Below are 26,127 nucleotides of genomic sequence, written 5' to 3' on the forward strand. Positions count from 1 at the left end.
TCTTTCACTTTCTTCCACTTTGTCTCTTGATTCTATCTTGCAGGAGAGCTGTTAAAGGTGCCAATCGCACTCACTGTCACACTGACTACACAGCTGGATAAAATAGAGGGATAATTTTCCACTTGAGCAGCAAATCCCTAGCATGCATGGTGAACACAGAGAAGCCACTTTCTGGTTGAAGCGTGGCTAAACATCACCCACAGCTGGGTAACTGACACTTATGGCTGCTCCCTCTTGCTTATCCTGTCCTCTGACTTGGCTTTCCATGAAAATGAGTAAAGAAGGAGAGAGTCATCATAAAAAGCAACCCGCCCCCCTACCCCGCCCCCAACAGAAGCTCACAAAGGGTGGTAGTGTTGACAGTAAATATTAAGGGTGAGGGAGGGAAAATAGGGGTTGGCTTGGGAAGAAACATTGTTGGCTGTCTCTCTACGCTGAGAGAAAATGCTCTCTCTGCACACTAGTGTAGGATAAAGAAACTGATCATGAGGATGTGGGGAAATGGAAACTCTCATTTACCTCTGTTGAGTGAAAAGGAAAGAGCGTCTGAAGAGCAATACTGAATCAAAATTTAAAACGTGCATATATAGCAATTTTACTTAAGGAATTGACACTAAGCAAACACCCAGATGGGTGCAAAAAAATGTAAATAAAAATATGTTCTCTTCAGTATTGTGTGGGATAGTAGGGAATGGAAACCAAAATGTTCAATAGCAGAATAAATCCATACAACGTAATACTATAAAAAGATTCAAAATGAGCTCACGAACATTCAAAATGGAAAGGCTTGTAACAGAAGTTGTCTCATTATCTGTATTCCCCTTTGCCCTTTCACAGGAGAACCCCAAATCTCAGCTGGAATTATGGCCACCTGGAATAGAGATTTCCCAGTCTCTCTTGCAACTAAATGTAGTCATGTAACTAAATTCTGGCCAAAAAGAATATATTGAAGTCTGTGTGCAACTCTGAGAAATAATCAAAGGGAAGGGGCATGCCTTTCCCTGTCCCTTCCTCCTTCCTGCTGACTAGAAAAAGGATGTGATGGCCTGAGCTGGTCAACTCACATTGGATCACAAACAGTAAGGCACATATTGAAGATGGTGGGGCAGCAAGCTAGCAGGAGACCCAGGGTCTCTAATGGTCACAGACCTGGACTCTTTACCCCCGGACTTCCTTTGTAAGAGAGAAACAGACATCTAAACTGTTAAGCCATGGTTACTTCAGGCTTCGTATCACTCAGAGCTGAATCTGATCCTAACAGATTTACAGCCTTAGAGCGACTAAAGGATATCAGTGCACACATCCATCATAGGAGATTACATACCAAAATGTTACACAGTGATTACTCTAGGTGGTGAGATTACAGGTGATTTTTGTTTTCTTCTTTATATCTTTCAATTATATTCAGAAAAAAAATTATGAGTATGTATTGGTTCTATAATAGAGCTATTTTTATTTTGAGAAAAGCATTCTAAAACTTCAAGTGAATTAAAGAAACAAGTTTTCTTTTATTTAGTCCCTTTGAAGAACTGATAGTTTAGTCGGATGGATTTCTTTATAAAAGAAACCATGTTGTCTCAGCTGACATCTCCCATTGAATGGCGGCAGCTTGCCTAGCCCAGAAATAGGTTTTGCCACGCTGAATATCTCAGGGTCCCCTCAAGAACACTCCAAGGAGATGGTAATCCCACAGGCACTTTGCCAGTCCTCCACCAGGTTGCTATGTACAGCTGGGTGACACAGTTTAACCAACAAGTCAACAATTTCATCCTTGAAAACTTTCAGGTCAACAAAATGTTGAGTTATAGAAGCCAGACACGAAAGAGAACACACTCAGATGCATAACTAGATAAAAATTCATCAAACTGCACGCACACTTGAAATTTATGTTAGTTTTACTATCTGAAAATGTTATTTAAAAAATACCCTGAGGACAGCATCACACTTTCTGGTGATTTCTCTCTACTCAACCTGTTGATGTGACCAAGAATATTCTACGCATTTAGCAGGTCTGCAGGAATGGGGCTCCCCAACTCTTTCTCAGTAAAGGTGAACGTCAAGGAATCAATGAGGGTGTCTGTTCTCTCCTTTTTCCTATCTGGGCACTCTTCTTACATGGCGTCCAACAACTGGTCCCACTGATTCTCTGGATCCCTTTCACTTTTTGACGTACTTATTAATTCTGTTACTGTTTATGAGGTCCTTGTAAGGTGCTTAGAAAAATCTTGTCCTAAGTAGGTAATTCTGACTTTGATTTACTTTGATGCATTTGCTAAGCTCCCTAATGCTTCTTGTTTTGATTATATTTCACTTTAAAAAATATTTTCTGTAACTGCAATGAATCATACTTTTTGATTTCACATTCCAAAGTTTTGAAGTGTGTAAAATACAGTTCTTCTAACTCCTTTGTCCTAGGTTTCAGAAGAGATGAATTGAAAGGCTCTAGGTATTTAAAAATTCTTAAACTTCCCTGAAACTTTTTCTTAAAAAAAATCCTTATTTTGTTACTTCCCAAACCGCTAAGTCTTATATTCCAAGTCCACCACTGTGGCTTCAATCTACCTTTCTAACTTTCGTTCCTAATACACTCAGCAAGGTCCCAACTGCAGTGAGCTAGAGCTCCAATCACACGTACAAACCTTTCAGATGTTAACAACACACATATAATAAAAATGTTGATATTCTAAAGTAATGAATTAGGAGAATATGAGAAGACAGAAATGTGTCTATTTTTGTACACACTGCTACAGAGCAAAAAACATATGAAGTGCATATGCACATTATGGGAAAACTGAACACCTCACTTCCAAATCTTTTTAAAAACCACTCTATTGAGGTGTGACTGACATGTGAAAAGATGTATGTATTTAATGTAAATAAGTTGCTGAGTCTGGGGATAAGTATACATCCATGAAACCATCACCACCATCAAGTTTATAAACGTATCCATCACCTCTCAAAGTTTCCTCTCACTCCTACTATTATTATTACTATTTTGTGGGGGGGGGGTGGTGGCAGGGAAGAGGGTAGGAACTATGAACATAATCCAAATCCTTCTAAATTTAACTGTTCCATCCACCTGGAATAAGACCATCATGTTCCTCCTCCGATATATTTGTCAGCCAAGGTACTTTCCAAGGCCAGCTCAAATTTTACTTCTCTAGGAAACTTTGATTCTCTGGTTGGAATTCATCTTTCATAATCCTGATGTTACTACTGCCTTTATCACAGTCTGTCACTAAAACCCCATACACTCAGTCACATACATCAATAGTATACACAGTACAACTTATCTATGGTTTGTTGAATAGTGAGTTACTGAGAGGTAAGGTCTATGTCTTACTCATCTTTAGTTTGCTCCACAGCACCAAGGAGGTTTTGTACCAGATAGGCATTTAATAACATTCATTGGCTATACAATTAGAGCCAACGATGGATTTTTGATACAGCTTCTCTTATCTGTTAGTTTTAACTATCACACAGTTGTTCATCAACAGTTTCTTCCTATTGGATCTATGCAGCTTGACTCAAATACAGTTTAAAATAAATAAGCCACTGCCTAGGGCTCTGAATCCCTTTTTGTTTCTACAGATTTTTTTTTTTTTGGTGTGGTAATTATGTTTATTTTAACAGACAATTTGTTTACATTTCTGGCCTTTATCAGGCCTGTCTCTTAAGTACAGAAAGAGAGAAACTATTTCTGGCTGTTCTGTTTTCCAAGGAAACCTTCCAATTTTCTTTCAAGGTCATAGAAGTCTTTTACTTCTACAAGTCTGCTACGTACCACCTAAGACTTTAAGTTATAAAAACCATTGTTTTCTCAAAAGTCTGGAAATGGCTTGCAAGATATAATTAACTGCCTAGAACAAACAATACAACACAAATAGATCTTCCTCTTAGAAAATAACTTACTGTTGGGCTATGTGAAACAATTTCACTTTATTTAGTGACTAGAAAATTTTGGAGCAAGAAAGCAGTTGTAGTATGTAAATTAAAATATACAAAAATTTCAAGCCAGAAGTCAATGTAACAGTGCCACGTTGAGTTCAAGCATCATGTCCACTCACATCAGAAATAGAACACAGATGTCTACCACCACCACTCCTATTCCAAACTATTCTGGAAGTATAAGCCAATGTAATTACACCACAGGAAAAAAAAATGAGGTTAAAAAAACTTTCTGCAAAGTTATACACCTAAAAACCTAAGAGAATTAAATGGAAAGACTACTAAATATTAAAATAAGAAAGTTCAGCATAGGGCTGTGTAGAGAATGCAAAAAAGAAATACCCTTCTTATAAGTAAACAATGTAGGAAAAGATTCCAATTACAGTAACAACCAAAAAGATATGCTTAAAAAAAGATTTAAATAAAGGAAAAGACATTTCTTGTTCTTAGACTCAATGATATGTTGAAAGAAATAAGTCAATTCTCTCCTTAAATTTTGTAAATTTAACCTGATTCCAAGAAAAATATGAAAAGGATTTTATTAGAAACTAATAATTCTAAATTTTATATGAAAAATAAAGGAGAGTAGTCTGGAAAATTCTGAAGTGAGGAACAATGAGTGGGAACAAGTACTACAAGATATTAAAATACACTCTAGAGCTACAGAAGGTAAAATAGTTTAGCAGTGTAGTAATAGATCAAGTAGGAGAGAAGAGAGATGAAAAGGAAATGGAAATATAGGTGCTTTTCTACACATATGAAAAGATGTTCCACGTCTTATACATAATGAGAGAAAAATAACATAAAAAAGTATAATGACATACCATTTTTTTCACTTTCCCAGGAGAAAAAAATAAGATAGCTTAATGATAACACTGTAGTGGTGAGTTGGGATATGCTGCTGGCAAGAGTGTAATCTGCTAAGTCGCGATGGGGGCATTTTGGCAATAAAATGAAATAAAAAATGCATATGCCCTTTGACATATATCCTACAGATATACTTCCAAAAATGCTCACAAAAGAGATTATCTATGCGACATGATTTCTAATCACTAAAGACTGGAAACAACCTCATGCTCACAGAGGAAGGTTTGGTTAGGTAAATTACGGTATACCTAAATAACAAAACACTGTGCAACTGACTTTTTTTCTAGCAATAGTTTAAACATATTTTTGAGCCGTGCTGACACTAATTTCACATGTTATGTATTATATTAGCAACAAAAACCATGCCCTAAACTTTAAGTAACAATGAATGATACTCAAATAGTTGGGAGGGATGTACGTGGAGGAAGGAGAACTCTACCTTCCAGCCTAACATCCATGATTCTAAACTCCTCCTTTAGACAATGAAAAGACAAAGTGTCTGTTACAAATATTAAAAAAAAAATTTTTTTTGAAAGGAGTACTGAAACTATTTCATTGTTTAGAATGAAAGTAACATGAAAACAAATGACCCAGGATCTTGTCAAATGCAGACTCAATTAGGTGTGGATATGCTGTTTTATAAAATGAAGCTGTTCTAAATGTTTACATGAAATGATCTCTAAGATGCATTTCTAACTTAAAAAAGAAAAAGGAATATGCAAAACTAGTGTGGGCAGTATCTCACTATTTACATAAAAAACAAAAAAGGGATGGAAATTACACACGTGTATATTTCCACAGAATATCTCTGAAGGATCCACAAGAAACTGACAACTGAGATTGCTCTTGGGGAGGAATATAAAGGTGGCACAGGATCTTTTCTCTCTCTCTTTTTTTTAAAACTTGTGTACAGTTTTTTTTAATTAAACAATGTGCATGTATTACCTATTTTAAGAAACACAAAAAGACGCTCAACATCACCAATCATTAGGGAAATGTAAATCAAAACCTTACTGAGATACTACTTCACATCCATTAGGATAGCTATTATCTAAACGAACAACGATAAAATGAAAAGTGTTGACGAGCGGTGAAGATGTGGAGAAATCAGAACCCCTGTGCATCGCTGGTGGGAATGTAAAAAACAGAAAACAGTATGTTGGTTCCTCAGAAAATTAAATTAGAATTACTGTATGATCCAGCAATTCAACTTCTGGGTATATACCAAAAAAAATGTGAAAGCAGAGACTTGAACAGATTTTTGTACATCCATGCTCACAGCAGCTTTAGTCACACAACCAAAAGGTGGAAACAACCCAAGTGTCTATTGACGGATGAATGGATAAAACGTATGTGGTGTACAACAGAATATTATTCAGCCTTAAAAAGGAAGGAAATTTTGACACAGGCTACAACATGGATGAACCTTGATGATATTATGCTAAGTGATGTCTGGAAATGGATGGTGGTGATGGCTGCACAACAATGTGAATGTAATGTCACTGGACTGTATACTTAAGAACGGTTAAAATAGTAAATTTTATGTTGTGTATATTTTATCACAATTTTTAAAAAATGTAATGCACAAAGAGAAAATCTGAAGAGACCTATAGCAGGTAAAGAAATTGACTTAGTCATTTAAAAATCTTCCCAGAAAAGCCCAGGCCCAGATGGCTTCACTGATGAATTCTATCAAACATTTAAAGAGAAATACCAATTCTTCACACATACTCTCCTGGAATATAGAGGAGAGAACATTTCCCAGCTCATTCTATGAGAACAATATTACTGATACGAAAGCCAGACAAAGACATCATAAGAAAACTACATACCAATTTCTCTCATGATATATATATATATATATATATATATGCAAAAATCATCAACAAAATAACAGCAAACTAAATCCAGCAATATCTACACAGGATTCTACATCATGACCAACTGGGAATTATGCCTGGAATGCAAGATTGATTTAACATTAAAAATTCAACTAAGTTAATATACTATATTAATATAATAAAGGACAAAAACCATATGATCATCTTGATACACAAAGGAAAAGCATTTGATAAAATCCAAGACCCATTCATGATAAAAATGGTCAACGAACCAGGAACAGAAGGGAACATCATCAACTTGATAAAGGGCAACTATGAAAAACCTACAGCTCATATTGTATTCAGTGGTGAAAGACTGAATGCTTTCTCCCTACGATTGGGAAGGGGAAAAAAGACTGGCACCATTGCTTGCACCACTTCTATTCAATATTGTATTGGAGGTTCTAGTCAGTGTAATCATGAAAGACAAAGCAATGAAAACATGGAGAAATCAGAAATAAAAACTTATGTCCACACAATATTAATAGCCCCAAAGTGGAAACAATCCAGATGTCTATCAACTGGTACCTGGATAAGCAAAATGTGACATATTCATATAGAATATTACTGAGCAATACATGCTACAACATGGATGAACCTCAAAAACATTATGCTAAATGAAAAGTCAGACACAGAAGACTGCATACTGCATGAATCAATTCATATGAAATGACCAGAAAGGGCAAATCTACAAGACAGAAGATAGATTAGTGGTTGCCTGGGCCTGGAGGTAGTTATGGGGATTGCTAATGGGCACAAGGGATCTTTTTGGAGTAATGAAAATATTCTAAAACTGGATTGTGGTGATTGTTGTATAACTCTGTAAATTTACAAAAAGTCACTGCAATGTACCTTTTAAATGTATGAGTTTTGTGGTATGTTAATTATATCTCAATAAAGATATTTAAAAAATGTAAAAAAAAGTAACAATTATAATATCCTTTACATTATTAATACTACTTCTTGTTTACCTGTATTTTCATACACTGAAAAAAACATACGAGAAGGAAGACATTAAATTAGAACATCTAATTATGCCTTTCTCTATTTTACTGGAATAGAAAAATGCAGAAATACTATATTTAGGAAAAGCCAATCTCTGCTTAGGCCATAAATCTGAAGAATAGATTATGCAAGATCTTTTATTATTCACGTTCCCCCACCCCATTCATAAGCATGAGTGATGAAAAATAAACTGCACCTTAAGGGCAAAAAGGGTGTTAGTTTTACAATTCCTATTAAAGAATGGCTTTCTTGAACATCATCTGATTATCTATCCTTGAGAGAGCTAAAGTTCATTCAGCTGTGCTTTCAATAAATTAAAATGTTTTAGACCCTTAGGGCATTTCCTTCAGATACATGGTCAATCGGGGCAATTTAAACTTCCTGTTTTCCTCACAGTAAAATTCCCACCACAGTTTAGTCTTGATCACCGAGCCCCTTGGGGCTTTCAAGCTAACTCCTTTCTCCTCCAGTCTTTCCTATTCCCCTTCATCTTCTGTTAGCATTCTTGCCTTTTCTCAGGATCTCCGCAAATTCTGACATCTGCCCTTCTGACTTAGTTTAGCCCTTCCTGATACGCCAACTCCTAGCTTCATCTCACCGGTCATCCCTTTCCTTTCTGGGGGCACGGGGGTCTCCTCTGCCATTTACACATACTTGACCCAGCTGCCTCTCCAATCTGCTGGACCCCATAATACTTATAATAACAACTACTGCTCCCACGCACCAGCATTTTCAAAGCAACACCAGAGGTTCTTTTAAAGATTCTCACGGCACCACTTTTTTATCTGAAGAAATCTGCTCCTCTTTTTGGTACATTTTCCCACATCCATACATCACTACTGTAAGGACCTTTTACTAAATATAGCCGAAGTCTAAGAGACAAGAGGGTGTGAGGATTGATGAAAGAAGATGGTTACATTAGTAAGACACATAGTAAGAGTAAAGAAACAGATGGCATCCCTGGCAAGAGTGGGGAAATGTATTCTCATACATTACTGGTACAATGGTAAACCAGTGGGCAAATTGGCCAGGTCTGTTACAAGTTTAAGAAGGCATCTTCTAGGATACAATTAAATACATTTTGAACCATTATATTCAAAAACTACTTGAGCCAGGGCCCAACAATATCACTACATCAGAAAGTTCATTGTAATACTGTTTGAACTGCACAGTAAGCCCGCTGGACTTTACGTTCCATAAAGGCAGAGAGTAAATCTGTTTTCTTCACTGGAATATACCTAGTACCTTGGGTAATGCATAGCACAGAAGAGGCAGGTGTTCAGGAAGATCTGTTGAATGAATAAATGAATGATGATGACTGAAGAGCAGTTTACCCCTGGACCTCTGCTGGTATTCAGCAAGCCAGGAGAGAACTTTCCATTTGGAATGCTAGGTTTTACTGAGTTCTGTGGCCATGATGCATTCTTGGCCCTTGTCCTTCAAGTACACTTTGCAGATCATCAGAGCAAATGGCAGAGGGATCTGAGTACGCAGAGTAAGCCAGTGACAAAACAAATGTGCTACTGCAGTTATAGGCAACAGCAATGCTGTCATGCTTGTACTGTATGTCAGACTATATGTATTACATGCAAATATAAAATTTTCTTTTCAAGTCAACTGTTACTGAAAAAAACCTTGCTATATATTTTTTTTGCCTTAAGTATAAAAGATTTAACCTTCAGGGTAACCATTAGGACTTTGAAATGCCCAAGACTAAAACAGCCAGTTTTATCTGAGAGCACTACTGAACAATGTATGTGATTTGGCCTTATGTCACTTTTCAGAATTTGAGGAAAGCATTCTAAAGGGAAAAAACCTATCACACTGAGGTGGTGATGATAAAACGTGACCTTTCTAAAACTTGAAATGATATTATATCATAAAGACACACGAGGGCACTCTAATCAACCAGCAAAGAGAAACACAGAAAAGATAGTGAAATCAGGCTGACATTTTAACAATTGTACTGAAATAGGTGAATTAAGTCCTGGTAAAATTGTGAGTGTTTGTAATTTACAGCAAGCAATCTTCTGTTCCTGATCCAAAGCCTAAGAAGCCAAAAGGATTCTGCAAGTCTGAAAATTGCAGGAAGAATTCATTGCTCTCAGATCCAAGGTGAGGATTAACCACACCCCTTTCTAATGATTTGTTAAATTGACCTTGGAGCAGCATTTGCCCCTTTCAAGCCAGTATTTTCTCTATAATCTACAATTCCACTTGGTGCTTTACTTGTCCTCCGCTGGAAGCAGCCCATGAATCCACTTCTTTGCTCCATCTGTTCTCCTAAGAGACATGGTGAGTTAAAAGTTTGAGCCTCCCCGCCACCCCCCAAAGCCAGTAGTAATGAAACAGCATTTTCATAGAGGAGCATAGACCACCAAAGAATATACCTCAAGGCCTTCTTGAGGCTTTAAATTTGTAAATAAAACTACAGCATATAATTTCCTCCATCAAATTCAAAAAGTATAATGTAACCAGCATTTAAGTGACCTTTCTTTCAGACCTTAAACAAGTGGGCCACAAGCACTGCAGAGAGCCCTGGATTCTGAGGCAATCAGGCTCATTCACTAAGGACTGTCATTCATCTTAAAGGCACATTCAAATTTGTGCCTCAGCAAAATTACAAATAATTCCCTGTCATTGATCTTTGGGGTCAAATGTAATAGTTAGAATAGAAAGTATTAAAACTTTGAATGCCAAAGGTATACTGTGGTTGCATAATAAAATCTTTGTTGACTGATTAAACTAGAAGATTCTCTCCATCACTGGAACTATCTATAGAAAGTATGACACACGATGCATTCTTGAACTGCTTCTTATCATTTTATTCACTTTAACCTTCATCTATTTTAATGACTAAATTCCTGGCCATGATGTTTCAAATTCAATTTCTGTCAATGTATTCGGTATTTTTTTTTTTTTTTTTTTTGTCTCATGGTCTTTTGTTAAAGACCCGGGTGAATTCTAGTTTCTACCCTTTGCTGAATTTGGCCATCAGGGTGCACCCAATTAGGCTCAATCTATACTAAAAGCAGAACATGCTCTAAAATGTGCTAATTGAGAGGACACGTTTCTAATTTTCCTGTTCCTTTCAAAATTATTCTAATTGAAGGTGCCAATTAATTTTCCTTAGTTAAATAAAGCTGCCTGATATTATAGACAATCATTAAAATCCTTTGAGTTGGTATCTCTCTAAGAAGGAGCTATCCAAGGATTACATTATATTGGCATCCAGCGTCTTCCTTTGGGTGTGTGAAAAGCCACCAAGACAGTGATGGGTAAGGTTAGAGAACTATAAATGGCATCACAGAGGCTAAATTGGGTAGTATAGACACCAACCTGGGCACTCAACTGGTATGCTCTGATATGGAGCCCTTTAGATGATCAAGGGAGTCCCCAGAGTTTAATTTTTTACCAATAATCTTTCTTAAGATCTTAATTCAGCCAAACTCAGATTTAAAGCTAATTTAAAAAACATCCTTGAATGAACTTTCGCTCAGTCTGCACTCTGGCTTCGTTTCTGTGAGAGAGAACCCAGCATGTGCTGGGCACTGTGCAAAGCACCAGAGTCCCTGCCCTCATTAAGCAACAGACTCTGGAGGAAGGAATCTTGGGTTCAGATCCTAGGTCTACCACTCTTTTCATCTGTGTAACTTCAAGCCACTTCATCTCCTGAAGGCTCAGTTTTTCTTCTATAAAATGGGAACACTATCATCTTGATCAAAGGATAAAATGTGACACTAAATAGCAAGTACCTCCCTAGCACAATGCCTGGCACACAGTAAGTGCTCCATAAAAGGCAGCAATCATTCTTTTTCACTCCAATGGTTATTGCTTATTGTAATGTTTTGACTTCACCCCTTAATCTTTTCTCAAGAATATTAACAGACCTTGACAATCTTTCAGGAATTATTTATTCAACTACTATTTAGTGGCATCACACAATGCGTCGGGCCCTGGGAATTCAAGAGTCCACAAGAGGGAGGACAGACATAAAACCAATAATTACAAGTGCCATGAAAAGGGAAGTGTGCCATGGAAGCACATAACAGGGGTACTTAATTCAAGGAAACCTTGAAGAAGTGCTATTTAAACAGAGATCTAAAATATATGAAGAAATAAGTCAGGCAAAAAAGAGGTGGAGGCAATGGAACAGATTTAAAGTCCCAGAGGCAAAAGAGAGTGGGTTGGGGGGCACTTCCCTGGTGGCACAGTGGCTAAGACCCCACACTCCCAATACAGGGGGCCCGGGTTTGATCCCTGGCCAGGGAACTAGATCCCACATGCTGCAACTAAAGATCCTGCATGCTGCAACTAAGACCTGGTGCAGCCGAAATTAATTAATTAATTAATTTAAAAAAAGAGAGCAGGGGGAGTTCAAGGAACTGGAAGACGTGCAATATAATTGGAACGAGGAGATCAAGGGAGAGGAGGGCTGGAGAAGTTGGGAGGACCAGCTAAGTCAAGAATTGTAAGACTTTATCCTAAGGGCAAAGGAAGCTACTGGGGGGTTTTAGGGAACTCTGCAATTTCAAGCAACTTCTAGGACGCCGGGTAGAGAATGGATTGGAGGGTGTAGAGACTGAGTGCAGGGAGACCAGTTAGAAGGTCTTGTTGAATTCCAAGTGTCAAGTGAAAAGAGCCCATACAAAGGGAGTATTAGTGGGACTGGAGAGACACAGACCAGTTCAAGAACCGCAGAATCAACAAGATGTGGTCATAGATTGTGCGTGGGATGGATATTTGGAGAAGCCGTCATCTCCAAAACAAGAATGTGCTTGATAAAATGTATTTCTGTGTTTCCTGATATAAATACAAAATATGGCTTACTACCTATTTCTGATGCAGTACACAAAGTTAAAATTTTTAGGCCATGGAGGATTTATTCCAACTCTGTGGGAGGCATGACACAAAAAGGAAGTCTAACTTACTGAGTGCTAATGTGCTAATGTTTTTGAAACCACTTTGCTGTGTTGAAAGATATTCTGCATTATAAATCAGCAACTACCAAATGACTTTTAGTTATGTACTACGTGGATGACAAGTAAAGAGGGAGGGAGTATAGACAGAATACTTCCTCTTCCTCTGAGGCATTTTATGGTTCTTAAAGGAAAAAAAGTGAGTTTCTACTTTTTTCCACGTTTTCACATCTCTAAATAAAATAAGCAGGAGGAGTTTAAAAGCAAACCAAAGTATATGTAAACTAAACCCTAACTCTCTGATACCCTCAGCAAATGAGTTGTTATGGAAAAAAACTGTTTCCCACTTGCCTGCCTTTGCACCAAGCACACCAATTGTGATTTATCTTTTATTGAGGGAACATGGCCTATGTTTCAACCATGCTGGTGCCAAGCTCTGTTGCTTCTATAAACTGAACCCTCTTCAAGAAGGTCCTAGCCTACTCACCCTTTTTATCAGTTAAAGAGTCACCTTTCCAAGGAGGTGTCTCACACTCCCCATGCACCCTCATTATCCTCTCAATCCCCAAACCCTGAACATGAACACAGTGAATTATAACTTTATCATTCCTTTTGTATCTTCTTCATTAGATTGCATGCTTCTTTAGGGCAAGGGTGGTGACTTTCAATTCTGCATTTTTAAATGTTTCCAAAACTGACCCAGGAGCAAATTGTTACTCTCAAGGTTTACTGATCTGTGCCTTTCTCCTTACCTAAACAGCTGTAGATAGAGACAGTTTTGGAGTTGAATCCACTTTTAATACTTTCTCTGACTTCTCAGAAAACAGCTGACACTGTGCTGAGTATATTTGCCTGTAGCGTGTGTGTGTACGTACGCGTGCACTTTGCAAAAGCATGCTCAAATAATTAAGAAAAGAAACCTTTTGTTTTTCTACAAAAACTACAGAAAGTAAAGCCTGACAACACTTGGCTGCAGGAACATGAATTTTAAAAGGTTGAGAAACAGCATCTCACACCTGCTTCTCTACTCTAATTATGCTATTACTAATTGCATACAGTTGGAGTAAACTAGTTAAATCTGTGCGCACAGAGTAAAATGGCTCAAAACAAAGGCCTGAGCAGCTTTCCTATAAGCCAAGTGTTTGAGTTTTGTGATGCAAAGACTTTTCCAGGTATCCTGGCATGCTCCATCTAACCTTGGCTCACGCAGTCCCTTACAGCTCTAGACTGGAACGCCTTAACACTTCCTTTCAGCCCATCTTACACAGGGTTTAAGATTCAAATCCTCCAAGATCACACCCTGACCTCGTCCTTCTCTGAAGAGCAAGGGCAGTTAGGAGTCTACAACGGAAAATTTAATAAGAGATTACGCTCTGCCCAGTATTTTCTAAACTCTGTTCATATGTTAACCAAAGCCTTCTCAACAACCGTATGAAGAAACGCTAATCAAGCGCCAATCGCGTGGAAAGAAATTAACCCATTATAACACTCACGTGGCAGCTGAGAAACAAGTCAAACCTGGTTCATTAAGCCCAATGTTAGTTTGTATGGGAAGAAAGGTGACAGAGTCAATCTCTTATCTAACCAAAGGGACCCGCCAAGGAATGAATAAGACCAGGCAGTTACGGGGGGTCGGGGGTGGGAGGTGGGATTCAAACTCCTCAGCAACAAACAGTAGCTTTCCTTAGTCCACCCCACTTTCTAGTCCCTGACACCCCTCCTCCGCGACGGCTCCCTTCCCAAGGTGGAAACGACCAAGTCCAAAAGGATATGCCCTCTGACCTAGGAGCGGAGACTCACCAGTTTCATATTGGACTTTCGGCTGCTCAATACCAGTCACTCCACTCCTCAGACCCAGAAAGCGTCTTCCGGTTCAATCTCCGCCACCGGCCGGCCGAGAGCATCGCGGGACATGCAGTCTTTCTTCCCTACGCACCGCACCACCACCACCACCACCACCACCACCCCCGGCTGCATCATGGGAAATGTAGTCATCTCTCCATGCATCATGGGAACTGTGGTCGTCTTTCCTTTTCCTCCCTTTCCTCTCAGAATACCTCCTTCCGTCAGCTCAAATTCATCCCGGCCGCCAATTCATCCTCCCTCTCCACCCCAGCATGATATCATGTCCCCTTTCTGGGCCCGGGATCCATGGTATTCTGGGATGTGTAGTCCCTACGGCTTTGGCGCCCCTTTCCCCTCCTCCCTGTGGGAAGGCGGATGGGCGCGGGACTTGCCGGGAGCTGTAGTTCCCTGGGGCCTCCGGACGCCCGGTCCGGCGCCTTTACTCAAGGGAGGCAGGAACTACAACTCCCAGGGCCGCCAGGCGGCAGCAGGTGGGAGAGGGGCTGTTGATATCAATATGGCGGTTGTCAGCCAGACAAAGACAGTCAGTCTGATGTGATTGAGACAAGGGAGGTTTTCAGGGGGAGACTGGGAGATAGGGGCCTCCCCTCCCCCTTCTCCTCTTCCTGCGCCGGCCTCAACCCCTCCCCAGTCCCCTCCCGACGGGCGCCCCACGCGGAAGACACCCCTCCCCCTCCCGCTTTCCCCTCCTCCCTACCTCAGCCCTTCGTACCGGGACGTTGGGGAGGGGGCTGTGCCGGGCGGAGAGAACTCAGCAAGGATTCTGAGGTGAGTCGAGCGGTTTGGAAGCCGGACTACCTCAAGTCTCTTTCCTCACTTCTTTCTCTTCACTTTTTTTTTTTTTTTTTTGGAGGGGTTTGGGGGAGAAAGTGAGTGGGCTGGGGATGGGTCTCTTAAGCGGCCCGACTGAGAGGAGGGAGGAAGCGGGGGGCTTCCGACGGGGGCGACCCGGACTCAGGGTCTGGGGTGGGGCAGTTTGTGGGGGTGGTAATGGAAAGGCGTCGGTTGCTCCCCAACTCTTTCCTCCTGGTTGCCTCCCCGATGGGCGGAAGGTTTGAATCCTGGAGGTGGGGTGTCTTGTTTGGAGTTTGGGAAACTGTGAGGGGAATTTGAGGTGTGTGGGTTTGTTTGGGGTGCAGAACTGTGTTTGAAACTGGGTGACGTGTACTTGGGTGATGTGTTCGCCTTGAATAAATGACTCCGGAGAGGAAGTTCGAGAGCCGGAGTCGGAGCTTTTAGCTGGGCCTGGGCGGAGAGGCGTGCGCTAGGTGCGGGTCCTGGACCTCTGGGCTGGCGACGCGGCGCAGGGTGGCCGCGGTGAGCGACTCGTTTGTGTCCCATCGCCCGCTCACACTACTCCCGGCCTCCCGGGACGCATCTCCACCCCAAACTCCGGGCAGGAGCCCTGGAGAGATGCGGGGGTGTGGAGATGGCTTTTTGCATCCTCAAGTCGGCAGCTAGGTGGGAAAGGAAAAGTGTTCTTAATATTTTATTCCGGAACCGTGTTTTGGTTACACTGTTGGGGCTACGTTGAAAGGAGTCCTCCACCCACCCTCACCCCGAAGCAGTAGGTGGAGGGATCTCGCTGTGGTCTTCGCGTTCAATAGATTAAACAGTACTTAAGATTCGGGGGCTTGGGGGTGGGGCTTCGGGAGCGCTGCCATGTGTACGCGTCTATGTGTGTCTACTGAAGACACAGAATGACTGCTGTGTATCCTGAGATAGGGCGACTTATTTTCGTAGTAGGAAGAACTGTTGGAAATTGTTGGAGGTGCGGGGGGAGTAGCCGAAAGGCGCTGCTTGTATTTTTTCTTCTACCCCACCCTGTTCTGTCTCGCATTTGTCTGAAAGCTGGTATGGAAGAGAGAGGAAACACTGGGTGAGTGAAGGGGAGAATGCAGTTGGCATTAAAGATACTGTACTATGGAAAGTTGAATGGTCGTATAGAGTGGTTGCTGTTTTTATTTACCCTGGAGCTTTAAAAACCCTACGTATCATATAGGAGAGAGTTATGTGACTAGTTCATTTCTCTGGGATCCTGCAGGTATAGAAACCTCTGTCTTCTCTCCCTGCCTGCCCGCCCGCCCGCCTGCCCGCCTGTCTGCCTTCCTTCCCTCCTTCTTTCCTTTCTTTCTTGGCGTGGTACATTTCTCTTCCTGGATGGACATGCTGCCTCCTGTGCCTGTTTGTTTAGTTTGTGCTTCGTGGTTTTGCTGTAAAATGCATCATTCGATGAAAAGGACCTGCATTTGTTTTTATTTTGCATTTCTTCCACAGGTAATTATCACATCAAGATTGCAGTGCTTTGCATTAAACTTATTTTAAAATTGCACAACTAAGATAGATCTAGTTGAATTATGTGTATAAGTCAAGTTTGGCAAATTTGAATTCTGATTTTTTTCTTCCGAGTTTCAATTGGAGTTATAAAGGAAAGAGGATTGCAACATCTCTTGTTTCTCACAGTCTTTAATATTTAAAAACATTACACCAGGAGATTTAAGATAATATAATTTGTACTTCTTTCGGTCTGAAATACAAGTTTTTCAATAACCATTCTTTTGTCACAGATTTTTAGTGTAGTGGACTTTTAAATAAAGGAATTGGCATAATTTCTCTTTCGACTGCTGAGAATTTAATGTATTTACATATTTAATGTATTTACATATTTACATATCCAAACTTATCAATTCTTGAACCTATCAGTAAAGGACCTTAGATACCATAAAAACTGAAAGTCACATAGTGTGTAATTTTATGGTATGTTTTATGACCTTTGATTTGAAATTTCTGCAGTTGGTCATTCACACAGATAAGCTGTCTATAAGCATGAGGTAGCATATATATTTAGATTGACCTGAATAGAAAAAAAAAAATTGATGTGTTTTCTAAATCTCAAATTTAGAACATACAATATGTTGATACAAAGTTGAGGTTTCAGTTTGCTATAGACTAGGATTTCCAGAATTATTTGTTTTAACCTTCTATTTTAGTCTGAAATATTACTTTGCAAAAACTGGAGAAAAATCCTGTGTAACTACATAATAGAGTGTTTTTCTGCTGAAAGATATTCTATTAGACATAGTGTTTTAAAACGTTCAATAATTATTTTAGAAATAAAAAAACTAAAATGTTTGTTAAGAGTTGGAAAAATATTAAAATATAAGATTTTCTCTTCCACCCACCCTCACCTCAGATTTTCTTTTTGTTTGTTTTCCTCTACGGAAATGCAAAGTTATTTACTGGGAAAGGCGTTCATTAAACTTTTTCTGACTAATGGTTTGGTTGAAACCAGATATATTCCTTGCATTCGATGGGGTGCTTCTGTTGCATTTTAGGCACCGAGGATTAAAATGATGTAAAGCCTTTACTGCAGGTTAAAGCATAATACGTTCTCAGCATGTGGAAGTCATATGGTTTACGAAAAAAGTAGAAAATCAGGGCATTGGTGCCTGTCAAGCTTAAAATTTCATCCTGTAACTGTGAAAGACATATTTATTTAATGTGATTGCTTCTAAAACTGTTGCCTGTATAATGGGAGGTTGAAAATCCAAACTGTTTTTAACCAATCTGTTGCTAGTGTACTGCATACTGTGAATACTGTGGTTGCAAACGTGCATCAAGGAGCCTTTAGGGGTCAGCTTTATATTGAATGTTTTCAGTGAGGCTTCATTTTTCACTGCTGTATGAATAGATTTCAATCTTTTTAGCACAAATCCTTAGTGGAAGCATCACTAATAGAAACTTAATAGCTCAGTATTGGTAAGTTATAAATATATTGCAACAAACCTTTCATTGTTTCATCATTTAAAAAGATAGAAGTGACCAATTTATGGCAATATTTGTGGCAAGTATTGATTGGTATGGCATGGCTTGTTTCAGAAGAAGTTAAACACATGGGGAGTATTTATGCTTAATTTGTTCATTTTGGATCTTTTGTTTGTTATATTGATAATAAGTCCATTCCACTTTTAATGTTTCAGATAGCTTCCATGTTCCCTGTAAAACCATGTTTGCTTTTTCGATTCATTTCTTTGCAGCTCTTCTATTATTTTTGTATGCAGATCTTTAAACTTGACTTATTTCTCTTGGGAATTAGAAATTTATCCTAGGATGTCATTTTTCATAAATGAAAGTTGGTATACTCCTCAACTTTTAAAAAATGTTAACATTTATAGGTAAACTTAAAAATGCTCAGTGAAAATGGTTGGGTTTGTTTTGTGTACCTGCTTTATTTAGGTTTCTTTGGCTTCCAGAATTAATTTTACAGCTCCCTTTGCTGTATGGTTAGATTATTTTCTTAACTGTTGGCTTTTACTTCTCAATTTAGTAGAACTTTATAAAAAAAGTTGTTTATGAGTGGAAATCACAGCTTGTCTAAAGTGTCATGTATGTACATTCACATATGCACTCACATATATAAAGCACCTTTATGTTTGTTTTTATATGATACTAGTGTATATCTATCAGGCATGCAACCCATAAAAAAGGAATCTGAACCACAAATAATAGGAGACTCTAAAAAACGGCTCAAACTAGAAACCAGAGTAAGCACCACCACATGTTGTCCACGTTATAGAAGCTATGGAGATTTTCAGTATCACTGCAAACCATGATTTTAGCAGCTTCTGCCAAAATCTGTTTCTCTCAAAAAGAAAGCTAGTGGTATTGAAATTTTTCTGAAAATAATATTAAGTAATATGTGATTAAATTCCTAGGTGCAACTTCCCCTCCCCACCCCCTACCCCCCAGGTGACTTACTGGTCTTAGGTCCCATCCTAAGTAAAGAGTATAGATTTTTCTGAGTGATAATGAGATGTAAAACTCTTAGTTAGAGCCTATTTAAATATAACCCAGTGCTTTAGATAACTTGTTTTTCTTGATCTTAGATGAAACAAATTGGAAATTTACTATAACATTGTTTTGGACACTTTCCAAGAGCATTTAGTTACTGGAAGGCCCTGGCTTTAGCATAGTTTTACCCTTACAGTGGTAATAAGGTTGAAGTTGCAGTAAGTTTTTCCAGTGGTTATTATAATCCAAATGTAGTATTTTACAGATCCTTGACTTGCGCTATAAGGATAGTGGGGCTTTTTTGTTTGTTTACATTTACAGACAGAAGGGGAAAAAGAACCTAGTCGATTTAACTTTGAAGTAATGAGTTTTACTTTTTTCGAATCTTAAAAGAGGTGTCTACAGACCTCTTCCTATAAGTGGTAAAATGATTCTAATCCGTTTAACGGGCATTTAGGTTTTTCTTAAATTTAGAGTGCTGATGATAAGAACGTTTACTAAATTTCACAGATTCCATGTCCATGTTATGTTCAGTGATGGTCTGCGTGTCATTTATTGAAAATATTTAATAGCTGTCTTTACTGTATGCATATTAAACAATTAGTGTGGAGTTGCCAAGTGGCAGTAATTTTAAGTTATTTAGTCACATTTTTCAGAGAGGAGAAAGTCAAATACTGTGGCTGTTGCTGATATGAGGATGATTTAATACTAAACCTTTCTGCTTTTGATAAAGTAACAGTATGATTAAAATGTGAAGCTGTTGGCTTGGGCCTAGTCAGTGAAGCCTTGGAATCATCCTCACTCTCCCTTTTCCAATCATAAGTCAAGTTGATTTTATATCCTCTGTATATATCTATTCAATTATTTTCATTCTATTGCTATTCCCTTAATTGAGGCCTTCATCATTTCTGTCTTTCCTCGTCAGTCTCTTAACTAATTTTGAGGTTTCAGTTTTTTTCCTTAGTCGTTATTCACTCTTACCTGATAGATCTTGCTAAAATAAAATGTGAATTTGAATATCGGTCTTCCTTTGCTTATAATCCTTCATTGGCTCCTTAGCCTTTCAGATAAATCCAAACTATCATTCCACCTGTGTCCAAATCTTGGCTCTGCCACTTCCTAGCTATGTGACCTTAGACAAATGATTTAATCTGTCTGTGCCTCCGTTTTCTCATCTGTTGAAAGGGAATAAATACTCCTTATTTCATAGGATTATTGTGAGCCCTTAGGATGACGTTGAGTTCTGAGACTGCTCTTGGCATATCGTAAATGTTAACTATATAATTATCATGTTATACCAGATAGTTTATGTTCTGGTTCCTGCCTTATAATTTATCATTACCAATCCCAGACCCTATGCCTTAGCCATGCCAAACTGCTTGTAAGCCAAACAAGCCTCTTTAGTATAGATAAGGAGGGTTGGGTGTTAATCTGTGAGGGTTGCAGTTGTTAGTAATGTCTTCAAAAGTAAAGAATTGTAAAGAACTTTAAAGTATATTGCTATGTGAAGAATGCTTCCATATTCTCTGGCTTCTATTTTTTTCTCCCAAAGTAAAAAGTAGTATTAGTTAAATTACTGCCTAATTCAGGCTACAATTTTAAAATTCACTTTTCTAGCCCCGTTAATGCATTCTTATGTTTCTAACCTAGATTTCCCCTTGTTAATCTGACTTTTCTTATCTTCTCACAAACTTCATTGAAGACCTATTAACTTTGTGTAGCTTCTTTCACTTTTTTCCCCCACAAATCTGAATCCTTGTTCCATTTCAGGTAATGTGTTTTCTTTACACTGCTATTGGAACAATTGCATAGTTGCCTTATATGATCTGGAAGCCACTTTGGACAGACATCAGTTTTATTTACATGCTGATGTTTATACTTGAGGTTGGGTGGGTCTACCGCTTCAGTTGATTTTCCAAAGTGGTAGATGATATACATATGGTGATTTACATCTGTGTCTCATTCCTCTCAAGGAGGAGAAAGAGTGCCCTGTTTTTACCAAACTGAGTCTCATAAGGATAAATGTTACCCAAAATGATTGTGTAGAGGAAGCAGGATGATAGCTAAGGTATCAGTTCAGACTTTAGAATGTAATTTTTGTAGGAGGCTGTATTATGACTGTAGTTTGCAACCACTAATTTAGCCAGCATTTGCCTTCATGGAACATAATTGTTCACTGTGGGGAATTTGAAAGTAGCTATTCTGAATATTATCTTTATTTGGTTGAATATCCATTTTCTGGAGTCAAAGCCTGTGTTTAGTTTTAGGTTGTAGCTGTTTAGAACCATTAGGGACAAGAATAGTTGCTGTTCACTTTGTTGTCTGAGGAAGACCTCTTTGAAAAGATGGCATGATCTTATCTGGAATACTGTGTCATGCTCTTCAAAAAACTCATATTCCTTCAAACGTGGAAGTTCTAAGGTTAAATATAAATTTCTTTTGAGATTTTTTTTTCCCCTCAGAAAAAGTTTTTTCCTTTAAATAAAGTATAATAGTTAAAAAATATATATACTGATTGCATTTTAATGCAACCCAGGCATCAACTGACCTGATTATCTTCCATTAAGCAAGATATTGTTAATGGCCACAAGTAATTGGTTACTTCTAATCTTATGTTCCTTAGTCAACAGCATATCAATTAGGTGCCTTTACTCTGCTATTGACCGTGAAAGTTTGTGTGTATTACCTGGTTAGGTCTCAGTTTTCCAGTCTACTAAACAGGGTATTTAGGTGAATTTTTTAATATTTGTGGTATTTTTGTTATTAATTAAACTAAAAATTGTTTGCTTATTTATTTACTTTTTTAAAATATTTTTTTATGTGGTAAAAGTCACATAATATAAAACATACTATTTTAACCATATTTAACTTTACAGTTCAGTGGCACCAAGTACATTCACATTGTTGTGTAACTCTCACCATCATCCATCTCCCAAATTTTTCACCTTCCTAAACTGAAACTCTGTCTCCTTTAAACACTAACTCCCCATTCCCCCTCCCCACACCCCGGCCCTGGCATCTACCAGTGTACTTTCTGATTCTAAGAATTTGACTATTCTAGGTACCTCGTATAAGTGGAATCTTTAAATAATTATGGATTCACAGGCAGTTGCAAAAATAGTAGAGAGGGCCCTGTACCTTTCACTCAGTTTCCCCTAATGGTTACATCTTAACATAACTTTAGTGCAATATTAAAACCAGGAAATTGGCATTGGTACTATGTGTATGTATAGTTCTTTGCCATTTTATCACGTGTGGATTCTGTAACCACCACCACAATCAAGATACAGAACTCTTATCACCCCAGAGATTAAATAATTCCTCTTATTCGTAAATTCTGTTGTTTTGTCAGTATAAGGAGAAATACCAATTATTGGGTCAGTAACGTCACTCTTTTGCCTTTTGTAGTTTGGAAATTCTTTTGGCACATCTTGAAAGTTTTTTTAAAAATTAATTAATTTTTGGCTGCACTGGGTCTTTGTTGCTTCGCGTGGGCTTTCTCTAGTTGTGATGAGCGGGGTCTACTCTTTGTTGCGGTTCGTGGGCTTCTCATTGCAGTGGCTTCTCTTGTTGCGGAGCACGGGCTCTAGGCGCATGGACTTCAGTAGTTGTGGCACGTGGGTTCAGTAGTTGTGGCTCGCAGGCTCTAGAGCGCAGGCTCAGTAGTTGTGGCGCACAGGCTTAGTTGCTCCGCGACATGTGGGATCTTCCCGGACCAGGGATCGAACCCATGTCCCCTGCATTGGCAGGCGGATTCTTAACCACTGTGTTACCAGGGAGGCCGATCTTGAAAGTTTTTATGGAAAATTCCAATTAAGCTTTCTTATGAGAATTTAAAAATTGGCAAGCTTTACTTAATTGAAGATTTACAATATTAGTACCTATTAAACATTTTAGTAGAAAGTTAGCAATAATATTAAAAATGTCTGTAAATCAAATGTGTATGATTTAAATGAATTCAAGGCTTAAATGATATATTTCTTGCCAGAGAGGATGTATGCTAGAATCTGTATTAGATAAACAAAATTATAGTTGTTGTGACGTTAGTTTGGTCTTTGACAGTGTTGAAGCAAACTTGTTGGATTAATTTATTGTGAACTCATGTTATGGTTTTATCTGGGATTTGTTATATGGGAATACTCTTCAAAGAAAGTCAGTTCAAAGACTGTTTTCAGAGAAAATATCTTTAGAAGAAAAAAAATGGTAAGGATACTATTGTTAGTCTAGGTACAAGAAAGGACCATCAATCAGGTTAAAGGCTAGTTACAGGGCTGGCCTTTGCCTCCCCTTTATCAGCTGTATGAGTTATAAAGCCTGTCTTCAAAGATGAGGCTATTAATCCAACGTACTACTGATTATTACAGACCTCAAACAACAAAGGTCTGCTTAAATATTTTCAAATATATTTACAGAAAAGATATGTCATGTGGTTTTTGTCTCTTCTGGGTTTGAGACAATTCTTTTGTCAACACTGATAATTTGCTTTGAAAACATCAATTAAATTTTAATTTGTTTCATTGATAAGAATATGGTAAAATTGGTGGTTCTTCCTGATAAGTAAAATTCATATTTAGAGAACTTGCTGGCTATCTGAGATTTCACTTTCTTCCTGGTACAATTTTTTTTCTCTTTGGATTTATCTGTTGCCAGCTTTTTGTATATCTTGGTATACATTCTGAAAAAAATAGTGCTTTAATCAGGAATTGTTTGGCTTCAAGGAGAGGTTGTTGTAGGGATCCAGCTCTTTTCGGTTGATAAAGAACAACTAGACCTTGTGCAAATGGGAGGATCTGAGAAGCTAGTCTCTCTCTGCCTCTCATTCTGGGGATATATGGTTTCTTGTCTTGCCTTCTCTTTACAGGTCTGCTTCATCTACCTTTCCCACTTCTCCCTTCCACTTCTATTTGCCTTGCTATAGTTTTTCTTGGTTTCTGCTTGTCCATAACTTTGACTTGCACGTGGATTTGGTTTGCCATATTGCTGACTTAAACTGATCTTTCCTTTCAGCTAAAGCTTGCCTCCTAATGGTGACAGTGTGTTTCTTTTAGTTCAGTTGGCGAGAGAGAAATCTGAATTCATTGCATGACCGTGAGTTAGATGTCTGTTCCTATTCCATGACCTTGGTGAGTAGGATGCAGGAGGAAGCCACCTTTCACATAGGGCTAATGCCTTTGGGTGCTCTACATGAGGAGGATTCTTTTGTAAGGATTGAACAGGGCATTCAGTTAAATATGTCAAGTCTAGCAGTGCATGTGTAGGTACTCTGGGATACAAAGGTGAATTGAATGCCATCCTTCAAGGATCGAATAATTTTCAGGAAATGGCAGAAGTCTCCCAGTATAATTTAGTGTTAGCTTTTTTATGTTAGTCACCTCAGGCCAACCAGAACGATGACACAGTAGGACTATAGAACTAGCCAGGATTAAGGAAAGAGAACCAGAGAGAACACTAGAGACATGGCTTCAGATTCTACAATCTGAATCACAGATCTGCTAAAGCATGAAAGTACCTAGAAGCCCTTCTTTCAAGATCCTAGTTGCTGCTATCATGGAGCATCCCTGTTGAATAAAGAGGCTCTCTTTTCAGTTCCACATCATATCAATAGACAGCTTTTTGGCCTCCATTTGTCCCATCGTTGGGGTCAAAAGACATCTTAGAAGAACTCACTCCTTCGCAGTTCCAGAAACTGGAGCATTCTCACAGACACTGTCTGCATAGTCATGCTATCCTCTTAGAAAATGTCTTCCACCCTTGATAAGCTTTTGCGGTAAATCAGGACAAAGACAGGACATTTGCGCCTTTTTACTTTAGGGGCAATAAACAGGAATTCAGATGCTGAGTCTGTAGCAGTGAGCACCTTCTTTAACACAGATCTGGTAACATAACAATTGACATATTGAATACTGGAGAGGGTGTGGAGAAAAGGGAACCCTTCTTCACTGTTGGTGGGAATTGAAAACACTATGGAAAAGAGTATGGAGGTTCCTCAAAAAAACTAAAAATAGAGTTGCCATATGATCCAGCAATCCCACTCCTGGGCATATATGCAGAGAAAACTCTACTTCGAAAAGATGCATGCACCCCAGTGGTCATAGTATCACTATTTACAGTAGCCAAGACGTGGAAACAACCTAAATGTCCATTGACAGATGAATGGATAAAGAAGATGTGGCATGCATATATATATATATATATATATATATATAAAATCACAATGGAATATCACTCAGCCATAAAAAAGAATGAAATAACGCCATTTGCAGCAACATGATGGACCTAGAAATTATCATACTAAGTGAAGTAAGTCATACAGAGAAAGACAAATGTCATATAATAACACTTCTATGTGGAATCTAAAATATGATACAAACGAACGTATTTACAAAACAGAAACATACTCACAGACATAGAAAGCAAACTTATGGTTACCAAAGGGGGAAGGGGAGGGGGAGGGATACATTAGGAGTTCGGCATTAGCAGATACAAACTACTGTATATAAAATAGATAAACAACAAGGTCCCACTGTATAGCATAGGGAACTATATTCAGTGTCCTATAATGAAAAAGAATATACTGAATCACTTTGCTATACACTAGAAACTAACACAACATTGTAAATCAACTATACTTCAATAAAAAGGTAAAAGACATATTGGGTCAGTCCAGTGTCCAGTCAATACCATATTTTATTTTTAACAGAAAATCTAGGGACTTCCCTGGTGGTCCAGTGGGTAAGACTCCATGCTCCCATTGCAGGGGGTCTAGGTTCAATCCCTGGTCGGGGAACTAGATCCCACATGCATGCCGCAACTAAGAGTCCGCATGTCACAACTAGAGATCCTGCGTGCTG

At 38.6% G+C, this 26,127-nt stretch overlaps 2 protein-coding genes across 11 annotated transcripts in view; one reads left to right on the plus strand and one right to left on the minus strand.

Annotated features, from left to right (window-relative positions):
• Nucleotides 1-14,575, minus strand: part of INTS9 (integrator complex subunit 9) — a 107,465-nt gene extending 92,890 nt beyond the window's left edge. Inside the window, exon 1 of one of the 2 annotated variants that reach the window (XM_068553120.1) lies at nucleotides 14,420-14,575. In XM_068553120.1, the coding sequence (XP_068409221.1) occupies nucleotides 14,420-14,428 (9 nt within the window). In that variant the 5' untranslated portion in view covers nucleotides 14,429-14,575. The remainder of the gene's footprint in view (nucleotides 1-14,419) is intronic. The other variant, XM_068553121.1, reaches the window with a different exon arrangement.
• A 396-nt stretch (nucleotides 14,576-14,971) lies between these two features.
• Nucleotides 14,972-26,127, plus strand: part of HMBOX1 (homeobox containing 1) — a 176,819-nt gene continuing 165,663 nt past the window's right edge. For all 9 annotated transcript variants that reach the window (XM_068552196.1, XM_068552201.1, XM_068552198.1 and 6 more), the window contains exon 1: nucleotides 14,972-15,253. The gene's annotated coding sequence lies outside the window, so the exon portion shown is untranslated. The remainder of the gene's footprint in view (nucleotides 15,254-26,127) is intronic.

The sequence above is a fragment of the Eschrichtius robustus genome, chromosome 10 (assembly GCF_028021215.1).
Source record: "Eschrichtius robustus isolate mEscRob2 chromosome 10, mEscRob2.pri, whole genome shotgun sequence".
Taxonomy (NCBI): Eukaryota; Metazoa; Chordata; class Mammalia; order Artiodactyla; family Eschrichtiidae; genus Eschrichtius; species Eschrichtius robustus.